The 22,332-nt window shown below is 39.8% G+C and overlaps 2 protein-coding genes across 3 annotated transcripts; both read left to right on the top strand.

Annotated features, from left to right (window-relative positions):
- Positions 1 to 834: 834 nt before the first annotated feature.
- LOC131981473 (probable carboxypeptidase X1) lies at positions 835 to 22,318 on the top strand. Of its 2 annotated transcripts, XM_059345750.1 has the most exons (15): positions 835 to 1,348; positions 2,865 to 3,023; positions 7,191 to 7,300; positions 7,396 to 7,535; positions 8,894 to 8,978; positions 15,552 to 15,711; positions 15,806 to 15,897; positions 16,557 to 16,680; positions 18,268 to 18,464; positions 18,564 to 18,743; positions 19,971 to 20,168; positions 20,271 to 20,367; positions 20,613 to 20,752; positions 21,044 to 21,146; positions 21,535 to 22,318. In XM_059345750.1, exons 1-15 carry the CDS (start codon positions 1,027 to 1,029, stop codon positions 21,840 to 21,842), a joined length of 2,415 nt encoding a protein of 804 aa, XP_059201733.1. In that variant the 5' UTR covers positions 835 to 1,026; the 3' UTR covers positions 21,843 to 22,318. The 2 variants fall into 2 exon arrangements, with proteins under 2 accessions (XP_059201733.1, XP_059201732.1); XM_059345749.1 differs by lacking the exon at positions 2,865 to 3,023 and having other exon boundaries at positions 842 to 1,348.
- Positions 10,738 to 14,382, top strand: LOC131981474 (uncharacterized). Its single transcript, XM_059345751.1, has 3 exons — positions 10,738 to 11,249; positions 11,950 to 12,122; positions 12,775 to 14,382. The coding sequence occupies exons 1-3, from the start codon at positions 11,028 to 11,030 to the stop codon at positions 14,183 to 14,185; spliced, it is 1,806 nt and encodes a 601-aa protein (XP_059201734.1). The 5' UTR covers positions 10,738 to 11,027; the 3' UTR covers positions 14,186 to 14,382.
- Positions 22,319 to 22,332: the final 14 nt, after the last annotated feature.

Below are 22,332 nucleotides of genomic sequence, written 5' to 3'. Positions count from 1 at the left end.
GCAACTTTTAAATTGTGTTTACCCGTGTTTGAACCGGTATATGAACGAAAATCTGAGTTTCTGTTCAGTAAATATGAAAATATTTTTTCAAAAGGTTTAAAAAAAGGACACCAGATGTCACTGTACAGTCATTACTAAACATTGTCGTATGGGGACTTCAGACTTTAAAAAACCCTGAATAACTTAATTTGCAGCCATGCATGGAGCCTCTGTGAAATAGGAAGAGATAGAGATGAAAAGTTGACAGAGTTTGATCCCTAAATAAACTTAGCTCTCATGGTTGTTAGTACAGCAGCTCTGTGGAGAGGAGAGTCGAGACTGAGCAAGACTGCCTGCAGGATTTTAACTACGCCTTCAAAATAAAAGCATGGATTTGTCACTTTTACAATAGTGTGTGAAAGAAGCTTTAAAAACTCTGTTGCATCTGTTGTCACCTTTTTCAAACATACTTTTCAGTGGAAGACTGACCATCTGCTAACCTGAAGCACTGAAAACCAGCAGAAATAATGACTTACAGGATTTATTTTATACGTTTTCATCTTTTTTTTTTCCACTGAATAAAAATTTACTTTCCTACGTTACATGTTCTATATGATAACTATCAAAGTTCTAAGAAATGCCTGTTATAATTTTTCAAAGCCAAAGGTGCTATGTTCAAATCCCCTGATTTATCCAACCATCAGTTTAAAAGTTAAACCATATTTAGTTTTGTATCATATCTGACAAATAATAGCAAATCTTTATATTTGGGAAACTGGTTTTATTTGATTTAAAGGATTTGTTGAGTGTCAAAACAGTTAAGTTTTTTTATTTGTTTCATAACTGTTGCTTGTCTTACCTAAACACTTATTCCCCACTACTATTTATTATTCCCAACATACTGTATATGAGCACAGCTTTTATTTTTTCGACTATGACTGGAAGTTGTTTTGCATTGTGGCAAACTTGATGGTGCTGCAGAGCTGCAGGTCAGGGAGGTTGAATGAATGTTGAGTGTTAGAAGGGTGCCTGCACTAAAGAGTTACTATGGCAGGAGTTCTGCTGTTAGTTCTGCATTGTGGATCATTTATCCTGATTTCAGCCATAACTACTGATCAGACAACTACAGTTAGATCCACCCTGGATTCAGATGCAGCTTTTCCTACAACTGAGAGCCTTTTGCCTGCAGGACAAACAAATGCCACTGAGGTTCCCACCACAGGATTCACAACTAGGTACAGCAAGTCAACAACTAAACCTCCTCAAACCACCACAACTACTCAACATGTGACTGAACATGCTGCTAAACCAACAGAGAAAGTAGTGTCCAAAAAAGACACTGAAGAAGAAGAAGGTCCTCTGGAACTGGGTTAGTGGATATCATTTTTGTATATGTTAGAATTTTAATTCTGTTTGTTTCACCCTTTATAAAACATACATATTGTGTGAAAATATGTAGTGTGACTTATTCAATAATGGTCAAATGACACAAATACATTTTTAAACTTTATTGTTTAATACTTTATTATGCAGATCTTTATAAGGGCAGTTGTGTTTTATAGCCTGATAATTGTTCACTGGTTTTACATGTGCCACATTTCTTATAAACAGAAAAAGTCATGCTGGTAAAGTTACATTTAAAGTGTAGAGTAATGTGTTACTATGCAAACAAACAAGCAAGAACGACCTCCCCTGAGAACAAAGTAACCAGAATTTTAAATGGAAAGTTTGCAATTTTAGAAAATGGATACTAGAAATCTATAAACTCATGGCTGGTGGGGTTCTGAAGATAAGAAATGTTCCTCAGATCCTACAGACCAAGGAAACTATAATGACTTTTACAGTTTTCTCACCTCAGACCAAACTCAAAGGTTCCAAAGGTCCCCAACCCACTGGCTAATTAAGGAGTTTCAGCTAATGATGACTCCTCAGGATTTATATAACAACACATCACATAATCTTTCATGGTTTCCTTTAAAGCCTCATGGTTTTTCAGTGTAAGGAGAGCTCTGCTGGCTCTGCATATCTGCGGTCAGAGAGTCAGTGTCCGAGGGTTGGGGGAGGATGTTCCACATTCTACCCTGTACGCAGTGAGACATTTTAGCTGTGTGTTTTCTGCTGATGAAAACCAGATGGGCTGTGTGATGCCTCAGACCAAAAAAACAACAGAGAACAAGACCCCTCACACTGCTCAAAACCAACCAATGTGATGCTGTCCATGCAGGCATTAATTAAACTGTACACTCTGTGGCTGCAGCCAAATTGATATAATGTAAATAGATGTAAACGTCTGCAGCCAGAAACTCATTTACACAAATCCAGTCTCAGTTTGTAAGATGGTTTGTAATGTGGCTCTCCATGTAGGTTCAAAACTTTTAATCCCTTTCTTGCTGAGAGTTAATTTAAGATCAATGCATCTCTCATATAGGCATTACAGCTATATGAAGCCACAGCCAGCAGATTCTTAGGTTAGATTAGCTTAGCATAAAGACTGGAAACAGGTGGCACAGCTAGCCTGGCTCTATCCGAAGCTCAAAAAGTCCACCTAGCAGCATCTAAAGCTCACTTGTTATTTATAGTTGGCTAATTTAAAATATATATATTTTGGCAAAGCCAGGCTAGCTGTTTCCCTTTGCTTCCAGTCTTTTTGCTAGGCTAAGCTAGCCAGCTGACTGTTGCTTTACATTTATTTTGGTTGCAATCTTTTCATCTAACTCTCAACAAGAAAATGTGACATATATCACAAAATTCCACATTATTTTCTTTCACTAAAGTTTTATGCAATTCTATTATTTATATACTTTATACAAATGCTAATTTGCAAAGTTTGATGTTGAGGTATACCTGTTTTCCTTCTATGCATAAAATGGTTTGCATTTTTATAGAAAGGAGGTCCACCAGGAGCATTAAGGTAGCAAAGAAGCCCAAAACGATCCTGAACAAACCCAAACTCATCACCAAGAAGCTGAAGAAGGTTGTTAAGAAAGTGAAACCTCAGGTCAAACAAAGTGTGAGACAGTCAGTGGCCACAGAGACAGTCCCACGTATGTATGGGGGTCAGCCCTGATGTATACAGTATGGGAATCAGATAGTGGTCATTTTAGAGGCAAATAGTTTAAAGTGCTTTCATGGGGTTTACTGTGTCAGGACTATTCAAGTGGTCTCAGTTATTTTTTCACCCATTAATACGTTCTACACAAACTCATAAAAGTTTAATGGGGAACTTCAAGCTTGCTGGGACACATTGAATTGTCAATTGAGGCAAACCCACTCAAGAAAGCTTCAAACAAACCATAAAACTATTTGCTAATATAACACTCACTAACTTCAGACCCACATCTGATTCATGCAGTGTCCCATGCTGAGGCGCTGCATACTGTATATCTAATCTTGTATACTTTAAAGAAATTAATTCCGTCTGCTGCTTCACCACTGAAAGCATAAACAAATCTCTGATAACTCTTTGATGGGAGCCTGGGAGCAGCTTCACCTCCCTGTCTTCTCTCCAGGCAGTCTCTCTTTCTACAACTTTCTCTCTAACTCTCTAACACTTAAACTAAGCTCTTACCTTAGAAGACATGAATGACTTTGTGGGGACAGATTTTTGTCTCCATCATGGTGTGGAGGTTTGGTGTTCTGCTGTAGTTTGAGTTTCCTGAGTCTGTCAGTCTGTTTCAGCCTCCAGAGAGCTGCAATGGTCTACCAGCTGTTGTGGTTATATCCTATTGTAAATGTGTGCAGATGTAAAGTCTAGTATACTGGAAGTATATGCATGCATATTTGTGTGTCAGTACTGGACTGGGAAATGAGTCAACTCAAGTGTGTGTGAATTTAGAGTTTGTGTGTAGAAAGAATGGTCGAAGCAGAGATAAGCTTGTTGGGGTCGGCTAGAAATTGTCATGTTAAATCAGAGCTGATGCTCATTAAAATCTGTTCAGACCTGTCAGCCAGGGCTGGACATAGATTAACTGTGGGTGATGCAGAAATGTTGCCATTTTGGGAAAGAAGTGTGAAAGTAGAAACTGATAATATATCACCTCTTCTTATACAGTATGTTTAAGTGAAGAAATGTTTTTATTTGTGGTTGTTTGGTTGGCACTATAGCTAATAATACAACAAAGCCAGTTTCAGTAAAGTGTTCCTTGACTTTGCCAGGTATAAAATGTTCCATTACTTGGTTGGCTCTGATCTTGTCCATCATCAGTCTGTCTGTGTAAGATATCAGCTGGTGATTTGATGAAAAAAAGAAGCAAAATTGCAAAATTAGATGTTATGGTTGGTGACATATAGCACAAGTAGACTAACTTCACAGTATTACAAGAGTCACTACTCACCATCTGTCAAGATGCAAGCAACTTATAAAAGCTTAGACCTATTTTTGTCTGTTTTAGACACTTCAGGTTGCAACTTTGTAAGGAGCTGAAACAACATGAGCCTTTAGAATCAACTCAAGCAAGACATGCTACTGTGTTTGCTAAGATATACTCCGTTATCCAAGGAGATTGTCCCATTTGTTTGTTAGCAGGACATCTTAAGAATGTCTTATCAAGTTTCTAAAAATATATTCAGTGAGTCTGTTAGCTCTGTTAGAATGAGACAGCCTGATGGCTGTAGGAGCCAAGGATCTTTTGTATCTCTCCGCCCAGAAACGGAGAGAGAGGAGCCGTCCACTGCTGTTTTTTTGGTCCTTAAAGGTTTACTGAATTTCCCCTGAGGGATGAATAAAGTCATTTTGATTTGATTTTTGATTTGGTTTTGTGTAGCCGATGATCCAGGTATTTCAGGATGGCCTCGAACATCTTGACAGTGCATCTCTCCACCACCTCCTCCAGCATGTCAAACCTGGCTCCAACCACAGAACCAGCTCTTTAGACCAGTCTGTCCAACCGCCTTCATCTGTGTGTGTGTGATGCTGCCTCCCCAGCAGACTGCAGCATAAAACAACCCACTACCACCACAGACTGATAAAACATCTGCAGCATCTTACTACAGATGTCCAGAGATCTGAGCTTCCTTAAGAAAAAGAGGCGGCTCTGCCCCTTTTTATAGAGCGCGTCAGTGTTTAGGGACCAGTCCAACTTATTATCCAGGTATACACCTAGATATTTATAACTTGGCACCCCCTCGATGTCCACCCCACAGGTATTCACTGGCTGAAGGGGGGCTTGAACCTGTGGAAATCTATGATCATTTCCTTAGTCTTAGTGTTCAGTAGGAGATAGTTCTTGTGACTCCAGTCACTGAAGGCTTTTATCAGATCCCTATATTCATATTCCTGTCCATTCCTGATACACGCCACAATAGCAATGTCGTCCGACACACACATATACGTACTTGTATGGTACGTTATCACTCCTGTCTCCTGAACCACAAGCAGAAAGAGGCCACATTGATTGATGTTGCATTTTTTATTTATTTGAGGCAAATCTTTCAAGGAAGGCCACCAATTTTCAGACTTTTTTTTGTACGTTTGTATACTTTTCAAAATTAAAAGTCATGTATTTTTTGTATCTTCCAAACAGCGTTAAAAAACACTTTTCTAAGTTGAAAAGGCTTTATTCTGTGGTTTTTATCAGTTTGAATTGCAGTCAGTTTGTTTTGGAGAGGAGACCTCTGCTGCCATGAACCCACACTACCTTACAACACAATCAAACTGTCTTTTGATATTGTTTTGATTGAGGGAACCTTAACAGCAGAAGTCATTGATAGGGATCATGAAGCTGAAAAGTCATGTAGATGAACCCAGGGAGATGAGGCTCAGGGTGGAAAATGTTTCTTTGATGAGGTGTCTCGGGGATCAGTGTTCCTCTTGTGGTTTGATAAAAAAGAGCGGAAAGAGGGCAAAGGGGATTAGAGAAGTTTTGTGGGGAGTGGATGTCAAAACGGACGGAAAAGATAGAGTTACTTAGATAAACTACACTACTTGTAGGTTGAGTATGAGTCATTGTCTTTGTCTAGTGAATAAAGCTCCTCTCTTTATTTATTTTCTCTCCTTGTGGAGTTTATTTACCCAGGTAATCAGCTGTGTTGGGGACGGCTTTACAATTAGTTGTATGTTCTGTCCTCCAGACATTATTTTTAATTTGTCTTTGTGGTTCAGCTTCTGTAAGTTTGGAGTTTAACAGGAATAACAGCAACAAAGAGACATTACTTTTTAAGAGCTCAGCAGCATTTTGAGTCATGTGCAGCTCATCAGAGATCCAGCTGGACTACAAGGCAGAAGGGAGGAAAAGGTCTTTATAAGAAATGCCACCTACATTTAGCATTCATTTATACTGCTCCTATAACTTTTTAGCAGCCAGTAAAGCTTCCTGGCAGGAAGAGGCCGTGTGAACCAAGCTGAACCCTCCAGACAATGAGAGCCTGTCTGAGCTGTAATGCTGCAGCAGAGGACGCTGGACAGGTTTAAAACATTTCACCCTCCACATGAGAGTTGTGCTTTCTCTATTTCCTGTTCTCCCTTTTATGTTTCTTTCAATGCGGCTTTGATTTGTGAATCCATCAGTAGAAAAACTATTTCATTCTACGTAAAAGTCAATACACCTCTATAATATAAATATTCCATTCCAAGTAAAAATAACCCCAGTTTCTACACTAATTCATTATACATTAATCATTTCTCTTTAATCTGCCACCTGTCATTGGTCCCATTGATAAAAATTAGTTCCTTTTAATATTATATAATTAATGAGAATTATATAATATAAAAATATCTAAAGAAAGAAAGATGTTTTTCTTCTTTTATCTGAGTGATTTAATTTGTTTTCACATGCTTTTGAAAATTGATCTTGTGACTCGCGCAAGGTTAAGTGTGTGTGTACATATGTGCAGTATTATATATGTACTTATGAATGTGTGTGTTTGAATAACTGCAGTGCACATAGTGTGCAAGCCTGCATACACTCTACTAAGGAGCAAAGTGGGTTTGAGAAGCTGGTTCCATCAGTTTGTTGTAGCTGTACATTTAAAAAATAAAAGTTTACTTCATTCAGTACAGACAATAATCATCTGTCTTCTTGTTTACATTGAACATTGAATTTATTGCCCAACAATTGTACTTTTTAACAGTTTGTGCAAAATCTAGAGACTTAAAATCTACAATTCTACCTCTGGAACAAGCTTCTTCTTACTTTGCTTCTCTGCCCTACTGTCGTGGAATAGGGGTAAAATAATATTAAAATGTTAAAGTAAATCCCTGTTTACTGTGTCAGAATGCCCTCCACTGGGTCTGGAGTCACTGAAGGTTAAAGACAACCAGCTGAGAGCGTCGTCCTTTCAGCGCAGAGGCCTGGGCCCTCACCGCGGCAGACTCAACATCCAGGTAACAACACAGACTAAAAACAAGCAAAAAAACTGAATCTAACACATGCAACCTACAGAGGAACAATATTAGCATGTGTTTCCTGTGTGTTGCAGTCTGGTGTGGAGGACGGTGACATCTACGATGGAGGCTGGTGTGCTCAGTACAAAGACAAGCAGCAGTGGCTGGAGGTGGACGCTCGGCAACCGACTCGCTTCACCGGAGTCATCCTGCAGGGTCGCAGCTCCATCTGGAGGTCAGAAGACAAGACTATAAAAATACTTTTCACTAAACTTCTTTAGGGTGACATTTCTTGCAAAATCTAGGCAAGGCAAGGTAAGTTTATTTGTATAGCACAATTCAACACAAGGTAATTCAAAGTGCTTTACATACACATTAAAACAGCACAAGTCAAACATTGCGTAGTTAAAAAGTAAGGGCAGTAGAGTACAGCAGATAAGTGTTAAAGTTAAGAATACGCTGCAGTAAACAATAGTGTTTTTAGTCCTGATTTAAAGGAGCTGACCGTTTGGGCAGACCTCAGATCTACAGGTAGTTTGTTCCACAGGTGAGGAGCAGAATAACTGAAAGCTGCCTCACCCCGCTTAGTTCTTGTTCTTGGGACACGCAACAAGCCAGTTCCAGATGACCTAAGGGGTCTGGATGCTTCGTAGTGAGGTAGCAGATCAAGCATGTAATTTGGTCCGAGACCATTCAGTGCTTTGTAGACCAGCAGTAAGATTTTAAAATCTATCCTCTGACTCACAGGAAGCCAGTGTAGTGATTCAAGGACCGGTGTAATATGGTCCAGTTTCCTTGTGTTTGTGAGGACTCTGGTGGCAGCGTTCTGGATCAGCTGCAGCTGCCTGATTGATTTTTTGTTAAGACCTGTGAAAATCTATCTTTTCATTGATGAACTCAACCAAATAAGTTGCTTCAACTACCATACTGTTGATCTGATGTGCACTGTAAAAAAAATAATCTGTTTAATTTATGGTAAAATACCGGCAGCTGTGGTCGCCAGAACTTCACCGTAAAAAATACAGTGAGTTTTCTACTGTAAATTTAAATGTGAATATCAGCAAAAACTGTAATTTAGACTGAATATTCCTGTTGTTTTTAGGGTCCTTGTGACATGATGGTATTTCTCCTTTAATTTTACATGAAAATGTTTATATTTTTACAGTAAAACTGTGTGTTTTCAAAAGTTTTGTAGTATTCCTTGATTTACGGTAATCAAAAGTGTCTATTATGGTGATATGCATTTTTTTGTTTTACGCCCTATTTCTCATGCAATTTGACAGTGTTTTACTGTAATTTCTACAAACATTTTTTACAGTGTGGTTGTTAACCCCTTTAAATCTCAAGTCAGCACTGCACTGTCTTTATGTGCTTTGTTTCATTACAAATCTAATACAAAATGCAACACAAAATTGATTTCCTGCACTGTATATTTTGGACACATAGATACTAGGATTTTCTTAGTCTTTTTTGTTTTCCCTCCCTGAACCCTAGCAACATTTTCTGATTAGTCCTATAATTAGAAAAATATTTAAATCTGTATTACACGATTATGCTTTGTGAACTGATATGCACTGTCTGGCTCACACACAGTTGGAACGTGGTTTATACCTACAAGGTGCAGTTCAGTAACGACACGCTGGTGTGGAAGCCGTGCATGAACGGGACTGAAGAGGCTGTGAGTAAACATATTTTTCTTCTTTTAAAACATTCAAACTCAACTCTTATCTCTTGCCTCATTTGTACATTTCTCCCACCTTCACATTTCCCTTTCCAAGCTGATCTGGTGTTCAAACCTGTCACAAGCTTCTTCATTTGTCCTCATTTGGTTTTTGTAATAATGGTTTTCACAGCTTGTGGGAGAATCACTAGGGAGAATCAGGATGGTTTTCAGTATATTCATTCAACATTTTATTTTATGGGTAGCTGAGTTTCCAACTAATTTGATTGTAATTTTCCCAATAACATGCTGCTCTGTTGGATATTTCTGTCTGTCATCTGATGCTTTAATTGAAATGGGAAGGTTTTTAGTTGGAATGTATTTATTATAGAGGAGTTTTTAAAGAAAGAACCAGTAACTACAAATAGGTTAATTTCTATTGAACCTACAGCATGACCGAAGAAAAACAAAATTATGGTAAAATTAACAAAAAATAAAATAAATTAATGGTAGTTAGACTGAAATATAAAAGTATGGGTGTTTTAATCATGACTTAATAGCTTCCAGAATCAAAGTGCAAAACGTCTTAAAAACTTCACAATTTTGAGATATGAGTATGAATTTTTAACCATCCTCTTTAGCCCCACTAAAACTTTTGTAGTTTTGTGTGTCAAACTAACATGTTGACCGCCAATTAAAAATAAAACTTAATCAGTAGGAACAAGTAGCCTATGTCACTTGTGTATTTAAACCAGATGTTGGCAACCTTTTCCACAAAAAGAGCCATTTTTGGCCAAAAACTGAAAGAAAAATCCCTCTGGAGCCGCATCTTTGAGCTTTATAATAAAAGTAATTTGCTAATTTCTCACTGCAAATCAAGCAAATCACTCAGCGTGAAGCACTGGCAGTTAATGTAAACTACTCCGTCTTTTCTGTTGTAGCTAGTTTTTGGCAAAAAATGTAGAGGATAGGGCGAAGAGCCAGATGGTTATAGGCTATGATGCACATTTCAGTCGACTAAAATCGTTTTTTTAATCCCTGTCTATTGGGTACATATTTTTACAATTGGAGAATGTAAGAATCACTAAAATGATGTGGATTAAATTGTAGACAAATTCCATATATATTTTTTATGTCAAAGCAACAGGGAGCCACTGCAGATGGCCTGAAGAGCCACATGTGGTTCTGGAGCCTCAGGTTGCCTACCCCTGATTCAAACCATGTTACAAATCCCTGTGGGAAAATAGTTTTTAGAAGTATAGCTCAGTGGCGGTTCTACACAGGGGCCTACAGGGGCCACTGCCCCTGTGAAGAAGCCTTTGGCCCCTGCTGTGGCCCCTGTGTCAAATTAATAATAAAATGGTCAATTTATAACAATGAACAATGGAACAATTCTAACCTTTTTTTTTGTTCAAACAATATCTCATTGCACCCAAAAGGAACCCAGAATGTGTACATTGTATAATAGTTTAACTCTATGGAGTCTTATAGGGCTATTTTTTATTAGCTATTGGCTATTGTATAATTAATGGCTATTGTCCATTTTTTAGTCTTTGTAAGTCATTTTGTGTCTTTTTTTTGTCATTTTGTGTCTTTTTTGGTCATTTTGTGTCTTTTTCAAGACATTCAAATATTTTGAATGCTTAAATATCATCTTTGCCATTTTTTCATGCGCTAATGTGCCCCTCTGATTAAACACTGGCCCCTCCTTGGCCCCCACAGGAAAATTGGTCTAGAACCGCCACTGGTATAGCTAGTTATATTTGGTTGAAGTTTTGTTTTTAAAAGAGCTACTTTTTTCAGTTAAGAGAAATATTATAGTTTGGGTTCAAATGAACTTGTTTGCGGCTGGGAACTCTCCGTCCTCGTGGTTTACGGTAGCCTAGTAACGACGGTGTTCCGGAACCATCGATGCCATGATTTAAAACAAAACGGTTTGAAACGGGACACAAACAACAGTCTCCTACGATCAAAGCCAGTATTTAGTTGATCTTCGTCCACTCCGACAACCTCCCGTCCCAGACTCCGTGTCTGGACAGATATCAGAAGGTGGAGGGCTCCGGTGAAATGAGGAGGAGTGTGAGCCGGTGCACCGGTACGGACCCGTTCCGGTCCCGGTGTGAGGACCGAGCGGCTGCGTTAAGATTTGTGGCTGAGAGGGTGCTGGGCGAGAGGAAGGAGGAGGAGGAGGAGGAGGAGGAGGATCTCTCCTCCAACACCCTCTTCTCCTTCATCAACAGCCTGGACGACGGACAGTGGGAGAGCATCCGGGAGAGGATGAGAGAGCCGGTAAGTAACTCTTACAAACACACTTCAGAAAATCTAGTTTCTGGCGAAACCTGTCCTCATACAAAGAAATTACTTCTAAAGTATTTTAGCTAACGTAAGTGTATAACTTTCGTTGCATTTGCATTATTGTTTAAAGTAGATTATTTGAACTAAAATGTCCAAATTGAGACTTCTTTCTCTTTGAATCAGGCAGCATGATGCAACAAACAGATTTAAAACTAAAAATGTGCAGAGAAAATCATCAAATGTTGGATCAGTGATAAATCCTCAAATCTCTGGTTTTAAGGGTTTTAATTTACCTTAATTTGCAATATAAATAATGAATGTAAATCTGAAGTTAGTATGCTGAAAGATCTACCTTAATTGAGTTGAAGTTTTAGGCAGGTGTGAAAAAATGCTGTAAAATAATGATGTTTTCTAAAATAGAAATGTTACTAGTTTAATTTTTATCAATTAACAAAATGCAAAGTGAGGGAACGGAAGAAAGATCTGAATTAAATCAATATTTGGTGTGACCACCATTTATTCACTCCTTACTTAGACTTTTGCACAGTACTGTGTATATATTTTGATTTAAGATATTAAATGTGCACCTTCTGACCCAGATATTTCCAGTTATTTCTGATTTTGGACACATGAGAAGACAGAGGCTGCATGTAAATGTGTCCTGTCAATATTAAGCTGTGCTTTCCCCTTCCAGCTGACCCAGACTCACATGGCCCAGACGTCCAGGAGGATCATCAGTGTGGTGACAGAGCTCGTCTACCAGGTGCTGGTCCCGGTCCTGATGGCCAGTCTGCATGAGCAAGACTTTTCAGATGCTTCATCCAAGAAATCCTGTAAGGAAGAGGATACTCAGAGCAAAGACAGCAGGTAGGAAGATGCAACTCTCTGTCCTGAAGTCCTCGGAATTCCTCATTATCCTACAGTTTTTCAATTAATACTAAATAAAAAAATATATGCATTACATTGTAAAGCTAGATATTCATTAAAGGTGGAAAGCTGTAATTTTAAAATGTGTATTTTTATTTATTTTTAATACATTTAAACAATTTAATGAACATATTCAAATCATTATCAGTATCCTAATGATTTTTTAATCAGCAAGAATTTCCTAGAATCAGTTTGTAGCTTAATTGATGAATTGTTTATTTTTTGGACTAAAATGTCAAACCTGTTACAGCTCTCCAATGTGAGAATCATTTTATTATTTTTATTATATTTATTTATTTATTTTGTTAATTTCTTTTTAAATTTGTACATATATTTTTGGACTGTTGGTCAAACAAAGGTCATTTAGAGATGTCATTGGTTCATAGAAGTATCCTTATTTCCTTGTTCAGATCAAATTAGCAAAAGATTAACCCACAATGAAAGGAATGGCTAATCGCAAAAAATAATAGATTTTGCTGTTAAACATTTTTAGCCTTGACTGGGGCTGTAACTCTGTTTTAAAACTCAGACATGTATTAAAGTAATAACCTTCCAAGTGTGATTTAACTCATTAACAACTGTTTGTTTGCAGATCCTCCCTTCTGATGGTAAAACCCTATGTTGAAGGAAATGTGGCAAAGCCTATGGGCAGCTCTGCCTCCCAGTCTCCAGCCAGGAGCATGCTGGGAGGAATAGTGCAGCAGGTGGAGCAGGACCTGTCTGTGCTCGCTGTCCCTCCTCCTGAGAGCCCTGTTGTGGTGATTCCACTGCAAGCCGAGGAACAGGTGGCAGAGAGCTGCTTTGCCTCCACACCTTTGTCGAGCCCATCAGGCTGGGGCACCGCTAAGGTGACCCCATGGCACGACATGGAACAGTTTCTGGAGCCGGACACAGGGGAGGTGATATCCTTCATCACTGAGAACTTAGACAGCTGTGACAAGAAGACAGAAGCAGACATGAAGACAGAAAGTGGTGCTTGCAAAATCCTGAAAGACACGGGCGCCAAAAGGAGCATCCCATGGTTCGAGACAGCAGACTGCTCTGGGGACTGGTCTGATCTGGACAGTATGGACGGCAACTGTTGCTGCTGGTTCCCTAAGAGCTCCACCAGCGGAGAGAGAGGATACTCTTTCTCTTTCTCCAACAGCCAAAAGGATAAAACACCCCACAAGGCAGACCCTACAGTCAGAGATGGATCACCTCTTCAGGACACTGAGATAACTTATCTGACGCCTGTGTCCTCTACGGAGGTCGTCAAAGACATTTCAAGCAGCTTGGTGTCAAAAAACACCACCGTGTCTGAGGACCGAGTAGACAATACCCAAGAGGTTATGTACAGCACAGCAACTGGTTCATGCGAGTCCAGGGTGAGCAGCATGAGAGGTGTGGTGAAGTCTTTCCTGGATGAAACAGAGCAGATGTTGAAAGAAGACGACAGCAGCGTCCAGCGTGGTGATGCATCTCTGATCATGCTGGAGGAGCTGATCAGCCAGGATCAGCTGTTCACCTTCTCTAAGCTGCTGGCTGACAAGGTCTCTAGCATGTTTGACCAGCAGTTACAGAGTGATTCTGAGCAGCTGGATCCCATCAGTAAGGCGTGGTCAGATTCAGATCTGAACCAGCTGAGAGAACGTCCCGTTGGTGACATCACACCCACTGACCAGGTGTACGTGTTCGTCGAGGAAGCTGTAAAACGCCTGCTGACCTCGCTCGTCTTCCCTCCGTCGTCATGGGGAATGGGTCACATGGTTCGAGACCAAATCAGCCCTTCGTCTGCCGATAAATGGTTAGAGACGACTGAGAAGTATGAGGATGTCATCTCTGTCTACAGCAAGCTTATGACCGACCACGTGATGGGAAACCTCAGCAGGACATCTGCTGCCTCCAAGCTCCAGCAGGAAGTCACCGACCCAAAGGGAATGGAGAAGTTCATCCATTTCTGCCAGGAACTTCCCAACAAGATCAGGAGGAAATGGAGGAAAGTGATGTACAAGGAGGTCTAAGCTGGCCAGGAGAATAGAAAAGTCATTTTGAGCCTTATTACTAAAGATTTCACACTTGACCCCAAACTCCCCCAACACGAACATCCTGTTTTTCCCCCATTCGATCCTTAAAATCCCTAAACCTAGCAACATTCCTTACAGTCCGTACCCTCCCACCCTCTCTCAGGAGTAAATGTTCAAATGACTTGCCAAACTACATCCCAGCAAAAAATGATCTTGAATTTTATGTCATAAAGTTCAAAATTAAACATTTGAGTGTCATAAGATGTTCTCTTTAGTATTTTCTATGTATGTTTTATTGGCTTTTGGTAAATATACTGGTACATTTTCCATACAACATTTCTAAGTTAATTGCTTCATGTTTACACTCCTGCACTTGATGTTAAAAGTCAGGACTTATGGAAGAAAATAAGAAACATAAAGTCATTACACTGTAATTTACCCACAAGCTGTTTCAACATTTCCAACAAAGGCCTGCAAAGAAAAGGTTTGGTTATAGTGTGTTTATTCAAGGGCATAAAAAAAGTTTTAAACAAATAACTTATTTTATCGTATGCAAACAATCTAACAGTGACCAAACACTTGGAAGATCCTAATTTGTCAGGAAGGTTAATGATATAAAATGCATCATGTTTTTTTATTATTGCCACATCTTCAGTGACTGAAAACTCCTCTGCCCTTTGGTTATTTAGGATGCCAAACCAGGTTTGGAAACTTTGCAGCCGTGGTTAGGTTTGTTTATTCGAGTGGTCTTTAAGCCATGTGTGCCATAGCCACAGCTAACCGTGAACTGTCAATCATGAAGATGTTTTTCCATGGGGCATTAGACAGGTTTAAATGCTCCTGAGAGACAAATGAGTAAAACATAATCTTCACATAAGTCAGTTTAAAGGTTTTCATGTTCATTTCATTGAGCATGATAAATGTGTCCAAAAGAAGTGAGAAAATAAGTATAAACAATGCATCTTGGAAAGAAAAATGTCAAAGCACAGGAGCAAAGAAGGTGACAAGCATGGGCAAACTGATGCCTAAAATCATGATTTGTAATGGTTTAAAAGTTATTCTTAGGCCCAGTAGGTTTTTTTTTTTAAAGCTCAGGCAATTTAGGCTGTGGCTGGACAGGAAGAGGGCTGACATCATGAGAAAGCTCCTGGATGGACTTGAGTTTGAGTTTGAGTTTATTCATTTAAAACAGGGACAATACATATTAATGAACATATACATGTAAATATGCAAGATTATAGCCAACGGCTAATTTCCATCTTTAGTCCCTTCAGCATTGTGAATTCATGTTTGTAATTAAAACCATTTCTGCCACAAGACTCTCAAAATTCCTTGTATTTCACCTTGTCTCCTTGTGTTACAGGTGTTTGAAGGAAACCAGGACACAGAGACACCTGTCCTCGCCCTTTTTAACACTTCCACAGTGGCCCGTTACATCCGGATCAACCCACAGACCTGGTACCAGAATGGGACGCAGGGGGACATCTGCCTGAGAGCCGAGGTGCTGGGCTGCACTCTGCCAGGTACAGGAAACCAGCTGCTGGAAACAGTGTTTTAATCATCCTTCTTTTGCATTATATTTGGTTGCTGTAACACACACCTTTCCCATTATCACAGATCCAAATAACATATATGCCTGGCAGACAGAGCCAATAGAGTCCAGAGACAAACTGGACTTCAGACACCACAACTACAAGGAGATGAGAAAGGTAAGGATAAGGTGTAAAAGAAAAATATACTCATAATGAGGTTCTTTAATCTGCTCACTTAGGTTTTATTCAAACTGTTAAACATTTCTTGGCTTGAACAGAAAAGCTTTGCCATTAAGATTTTTTTTTGGAAATAAAAAAAAAACAGTGAGTCTAGGAAGCTCCCACAGTGTGTGTGGTCTGGGCTCAGTCTGACCAAAAGACAAATATTATGGGAGGTTTCTCTCCTTCATGGCAGCGTCCTCACTGTGCTGCCACTACCTGCGGTCTGTTTGGAGACGCCATCCTGCATGTGATGGTCAGAAAACAGCCCACAGAAATAAACACAGACCCACATTCTGCATTTTAACACAACTTAGAAAGGTCAGACATTAGTGCAAGATCAAAGGGAATGGTTTCATATTAATAATATGCCCCCTTCTGTTACCTGTTTTTAACATGGCTACAAGAATCAAACAATAAACATGTCACTACTTCATTTTCGGGACAAATAATAATGTCAGAAACAAGAAGGAATCTGCAGAAAATCCTTGGCCATTGGGAGGAAATCGTTTAACTCAAAACTGTATACTATTCCTGCAGAAATGTGAACCTTTTGAGTCTGAAAAAATGATCACACTGGCAAAAGATAAAATGCGGAACTTGCTATTGTTTTGCAGTTGATGAAGTCGGTGAACGAGGCGTGCCCCGACATCACTCGCATCTACAGCATCGGGAAGAGTTACACGGGTCTGAAGCTCTACGTCATGGAGATCTCTGACAACCCTGGAAAACATGAGCTGGGTGAGCCACGCTGGAGACAGATGTGAAATTGTCATAACCTACCACACCTGTTGACATTTAAAAAATCGAATTCAAGGTTCATCACATCTGAAATGTAGAAGGTCTTAGAATCGCATTAAACCTGAATTCTTTCTAATAGCCAGCAGGGGGCGACTCCACTGGTTGCAAAAAGAAGTCTAGTTGAAGAAGTGAGAAGCTCAATTAAATTATTTTTGGTTTAAAAGTTAATTCTTAAAGAAATGCTTCTTTAACTTAAATTGCAGTATTCCACTGTTGCCGCATTGCTTCTGCTCCAATGAGAGGAATCATTTATCCTAATGAGGGACACATGCTTTGTGATTATATAGTAGGCTAATCTAAGGGGTGGGAGGGCACTTCTGCAGTGGTTGCCAATGTATCCCAACCATACAAAGCTACACAGTCCAGCAGTGTGTGAGATATAAACCTATACTGAGCAGAGTTCCCCTTCGTTTGCTCAGAGGTGTACAAATGTTTTCTTTGGCCTCCTCAGCTCTGCCCACATGGCAGCAGAGTGGAGAGGTTTTCCCGCCAAAATACATGGCAGTGAAGGCAGCACGGAGGAGAAGGAGAGTAGAAGACCATATCCGTCCATTTAGTGGGTCAAATTAGTCTTTAGTTGTAAAATTAAATCCTCTCACAGGTGCAATAAACTGTGCCAAACGATATTGCTTCAAGGTTGTTAGCCTACATAGAAATCTATATCAAACCAAGTAAAGTACATAAATGATCAAAAACTGGTATGGACATCCTCCATCCTCTCTTTTACAAAGGAAAATATCAGTGTTTCCTCCACTCTGCTCAGTCTGTGACCTGGTTTTTAAGTCCATCTTGTAGCATTTTTCCAAAAGTGTTGGTTTGGTGCGGTTTTATGTTCCATGTGTTTGAACGATCTAATGCGACTTTTCAGCATTTAAATTACATAATCCATGTGGTTACAGCTGGAAAGTGCAATTAACTGCAAAGTAGTGAGATATCCTCCTTTACCCCTTTCCCCTTTTCACAGTTATGTAACTTGATGTAGCTGTCTTGGTTGGGACACTGATGCTTGTGCTGTATCTTAAACATTTTGTCTCTCTTAAATTCTTAAAGTTAAAGTTTGTTACTTACAGAAGGAACAGTAGAAAACATGCACACTTTGGACCTAAAAGAAACATTTATTTTTATAAAGCTTTGCTGTATAAGCTGTTCCACTCAGACTGACTTGACCAAAACACTGATTCAAGATCCTCAGAAGTGTTTCCAGCTCCGGGTTTTGAAGTAAAAGCCATCTCCATATGGAATTGTCAAGTCAAGAAAAAATATGTGTGAGCTGAAACTCCTCCTCATAAACAGTGTGAGCAGTATGTGTGAGATTTCAGAGCTGCCTGTCAATGCGTGCAGACCAAACAGGAAACAGATCCAGACCTTTCAAAGGGGTGTGTGAAAGAGGTTGATCTTTACAAGAGTAACAGAGTTTGTGTAGCACACTGCTTCCTCAAAAATATTTTTAATTCGCTTGTTTGGGTCTTGCTCTCTTTTGGTGCTCTTAACTCGATTCCAATGTCTTTGTTCTGGCGCCCTCTGCAGGAGAACCAGAATTCCGATACGTTGCAGGGATGCATGGGAATGAGGTGCTGGGCCGAGAGCTTCTGCTCAATCTGATGCAGTACATGTGCCAAGAGTACAAGCGGGGTGACCAGCGCATCGTCCGCCTGGTCAAAGAGACTCGTATTCACCTTCTGCCCTCCATGAACCCTGACGGATACGAGCTGGCCTTTAAAAAGGTGCCTGAAAATGCATTTAGCCAAATATTGTGTTGAAATGATGGCTCCAGTCTATGGTGCACAACTAACATCTCTATCCACACTTTTTTAAATCCACAGGGCTCAGAATTGGCCGGTTGGGCCTGGGGCCGTTACAGCTACGAAGGTATCGACATGAACCACAACTTTGCTGACCTCAACTCAGGGATGTGGACCGCCATTGAGCTGGAGACAGACCGGTCCAAACTCATCAACCACTACTTCCCCATCCCTGAGCAGTACACCTCCGAGGAAGCCTTTGTGAGTTTTATGTACACACATCACACACCATTCATCCTCGACTCCTTGCAATGTGTCTTTAATTGTCTTTTACTGCCTCCTTAGCTCCTCATACGGTTTCTGTTTTTAGCAGTTCTTTGATGTTTGATATTCAGGGTGAGAGAAGGCTTTGATGGCTTTGGACCTTTAATTTGTCACTTTCTTCTTTAGTCATGAGTCATGATAACTTTTTTTATTTCAAAAAATACACCTGGACAGCACAAAAAATAATGTCTGTTATTAATATATCTTATTAGTAATCAGACTGATACAGCAGCTTCCAAAAAAAGTCAGACTTAAGTGTGTAGGGTCTCTCAGAGGCTATTTAAACACTGCATGTTCAGCTGAACAGTATTTTCTGTTCTACTTGGACTACGTGGGTTATTTCATTACAATTTTACAAGATGACATTTAATCAAACAATAAAACTATACTACCAAATATATCACATCATACTTTATGAAAAGTGGATGTGGTGGAATCAATTTAATCGCTCCCTCTTACATTCAGTGATTGGTACTCCAAACTGAGCCTGACATAGAACCCAAATTGATTTAGTAATCGTTCAGACTGAGGAACAAAAGAGTTCAGTTGTTCAGTTGAACCTGTTGGACTCAAGTCTTCTGTGAGATGGAAAACGCTGATATAAAAGCTGGGGTCTACGTGTAATATGACCATCCATTATTGGGCAGTTTATAAAATGTGCCTCAAGTTTGACAGTCTTTGAGCAGATGACAGCAGTCTACCTTTAAGCTGTAGCGATGTAATTTAATACTAAAAGAATAATGTTGTCTTTGTGAAAATTATCTCTGTAAATGGACCCTCAACTCAACTTTGCGTCACACATCAATCAACTAAAGAAGTCCACTGGAGACCAACTACAACAATTATATCTGTGAAAAAATAGTAAGTCTCCACATTGATTTTTACACTTATTATCACTAAGGCGGTGCACAAAATGTCTGTGCCTAAGACTAAGAAGGAAAACCCTGCTCATGTGTGTTAAAACATGGACAAAGAACCGCAGGAACATATTGACCAATAAAATAAACCATAAATAAAGAGTCTGACTAAAGCTAGTAGAACAGAGGTGGGTCCTTTTACTGATTTGGTGTGATGAAAACAGATAAATGTCAAACTCAAAAATGTAAAATTTGTGTAAATTGAATGGAGTTTATCCTCTGACTGAATCTCCATCTCACACACCAGGTGGCATCAGAGACCCGAGCTGTCATCAACTGGATGCAGAACATCCCGTTTGTTCTCAGTGCTAACCTCCATGGAGGAGAGCTGGTGGTCACCTACCCGTACGACATGACCAAAGACTGGGCGCCCCGCGAGCACACGCCCACCGCTGATGAGAGCTTCTTCCGCTGGTTGGCCACCGTGTATGCCAGCACCAATCAGGTTCATCTGCTCCTCCTGTCACTTCCTGCTCTCATCTTTAAAACAACTTCAGAAAACACCACCATGTACTTAACATGCTCCTGTTTCCTTTATAAAAATCAGGTGATGTCCAACCCTGACCGGCGGCCCTGCCACAACAAGGACTTCCGTAGATTCAACAACATCATAAATGGAGCCGACTGGCACAACGTACCAGGAAGTAAGCATGTGTGTGTTTTTCCAAAGTAACTTATTGTTACAAGAAAGATAAGGTGCATTATATCCATATTTGAAGCCTTGAGAGAGAGAGACTTGCTTTTGACCTTACAAAGAGGAAAAAATAATATGTTATAGTCAACTAATAAAATAAACACCTTGGTAGGAAATTGAACAGAATCCCTTTGATTCCATCAAAGAAGAAAACCAAACAAAAAATATCCACTGTGTTTTTTTCTTTCTTTGCAGGTATGAATGATTTCAGCTACCTGCACACCAACTGTTTCGAGGTGACCGTGGAGTTGTCCTGTGATAAATTTCCTCACGCCAGTGAGCTTCCCATCGAGTGGGTGAACAACAGAGAGTCTCTGCTGGTTTACATGGAGCAGGTCTGTCTGCTTTGAGTTCTGCTAAATTGTTGACCATTGTATAATATCCTGTCTTTTTAATTTTCAGTTTCTCTCCCATAATATTTTTTCCCCAAATATCATTAATATTTCTTCGATATAGATCTATTTTTTTAACTGTCTAGTCAGGTGACCATCCCTACCTGAAAAAGTGCTCCATCTGGTAGCAAAAGTTAGAATATCCTTTAAATGTTGACACTTTTTACAGAGCATTGTTGTTTTATATCTACAGAACCAATAAAACCATACGTCTCTTTTTTTTTTTTTTTTTAGGTCCACCGTGGGATTAAGGGCGTGGTGCGAGACAAAGACACAGAGACTGGTATAGCAGATGCCATCATTAAAGTGGATGACATTGATCATCATATTAGATCAGGTACACTCTTATATCCCATATCAAAAAAATAATTAAATCAACGTTTGTGTTAGGAAAACAGAAATACAACTTTTTGTAAGTATATAACTAATATATGAAGTAACTGTTAATTATATTTTATACCTGTATACTCAATTGTCTCATGGAGCAGCCACTTGACTGTAATTTTATTCACTGCAAAATCACTATTTTCTTTCTCATTAGAATAAGTCACTGTAATAAAAGGATAAGCTAAATAATGTGATTAAATTGTACAAAGGTCTGTGGTGTCCACCTTGCCATATAATTCTGTATTGTATTTCAATATTTTTCATTATAACCAGAGTGTAACTTTGGGTCACTGCTGATCTCAGCTCACTGTGAACTTCTGCTATCTTTTATTTTCCAGTTACTGACGGAGATTACTGGCGGCTGCTGAACCCCGGTGAGTACCGTGTGACAGCCAGCGCAGAGGGCTACTTACCCTCCTCCCGCACCTGCCAGGTCATGTACGACCACTACCCGACGATCTGCGACTTCCGCCTCACCAAGGTGCCCAAACAGAGACTAAAAGACCTTTTGGCGAAGGGGGGGAAACTCCCGAAGGACCTGCAGCTCCGCCTGCGACAGCTACGCCTGCGCAAGCTCCGCGTCACCACCAAGGCCCTCAACCAGAGACGCACTGCTGCTGCCAAGAGGGCGAAGAGGACGAGATGATGAAGAAAACAAAGAACAGAGCTGGACTTGGTTCAGTTCACTCTGGGTTTAGAGACACTCGTCTTCACTGGATACGTTACGTAAAAATCCTGTTATCTTAGTTTCATCTGCTGTGGAGCAGCAGAGCAGCTGAGGGAAGTAGTTAAGGCCACATTCACACTATAGTGTTGTAGTGGCTCACTGGATTTAAAATGAAGAATATGAGGGTAAAGTGTTGACTTTTTATATGCAGCACAGCAGGAAAATCCAACTGTATAAACCCTCAAATTAGGCAGCAATTCACACTCATGGTCACTGTTTCAATTCATATTCACTGTGCAGGAATACAGAACCAAAACAATAATAGGGTTAGGCAATATTTGTGTGATGTTGAATGTTAGCACAGAGTGGAGGTTGTAGGAAGAAGCCCTCACCTCTTTGGTTTGGTACCAAAGCTTGTTTACTAAAATCATTAAAACATTTTCTCTGACATCAAACTCTCGTCAATTCT

The sequence above is a fragment of the Centropristis striata genome, chromosome 12 (assembly GCF_030273125.1).
Source record: "Centropristis striata isolate RG_2023a ecotype Rhode Island chromosome 12, C.striata_1.0, whole genome shotgun sequence".
NCBI classification, from domain to species: domain Eukaryota; kingdom Metazoa; phylum Chordata; class Actinopteri; order Perciformes; family Serranidae; genus Centropristis; species Centropristis striata.
This window is presented reverse-complemented; position numbering and strand designations above follow the sequence as displayed.

Bases quoted from the DNA above. Each gene is read 5' to 3' on its own strand.
- LOC131981473 (XM_059345750.1), top strand. From the start codon at position 1,027: ATGGCAGGAGTTCTGCTGTTAGTTCTGCATTGTGGATCATTTATCCTG. The intron at 18,744-19,970 runs GTGAGTTTTATG...CTCACACACCAG, and splicing joins ACACCTCCGAGGAAGCCTTT to GTGGCATCAGAGACCCGAGC. The intron at 21,147-21,534 runs GTACACTCTTAT...TTTATTTTCCAG, and splicing joins TGATCATCATATTAGATCAG to TTACTGACGGAGATTACTGG.
- LOC131981474 (XM_059345751.1), top strand. From the start codon at position 11,028: ATGAGGAGGAGTGTGAGCCGGTGCACCGGTACGGACCCGTTCCGGTCC. The intron at 11,250-11,949 runs GTAAGTAACTCT...TTCCCCTTCCAG, and splicing joins GGGAGAGGATGAGAGAGCCG to CTGACCCAGACTCACATGGC. The intron at 12,123-12,774 runs GTAGGAAGATGC...GTTTGTTTGCAG, and splicing joins ACTCAGAGCAAAGACAGCAG to ATCCTCCCTTCTGATGGTAA.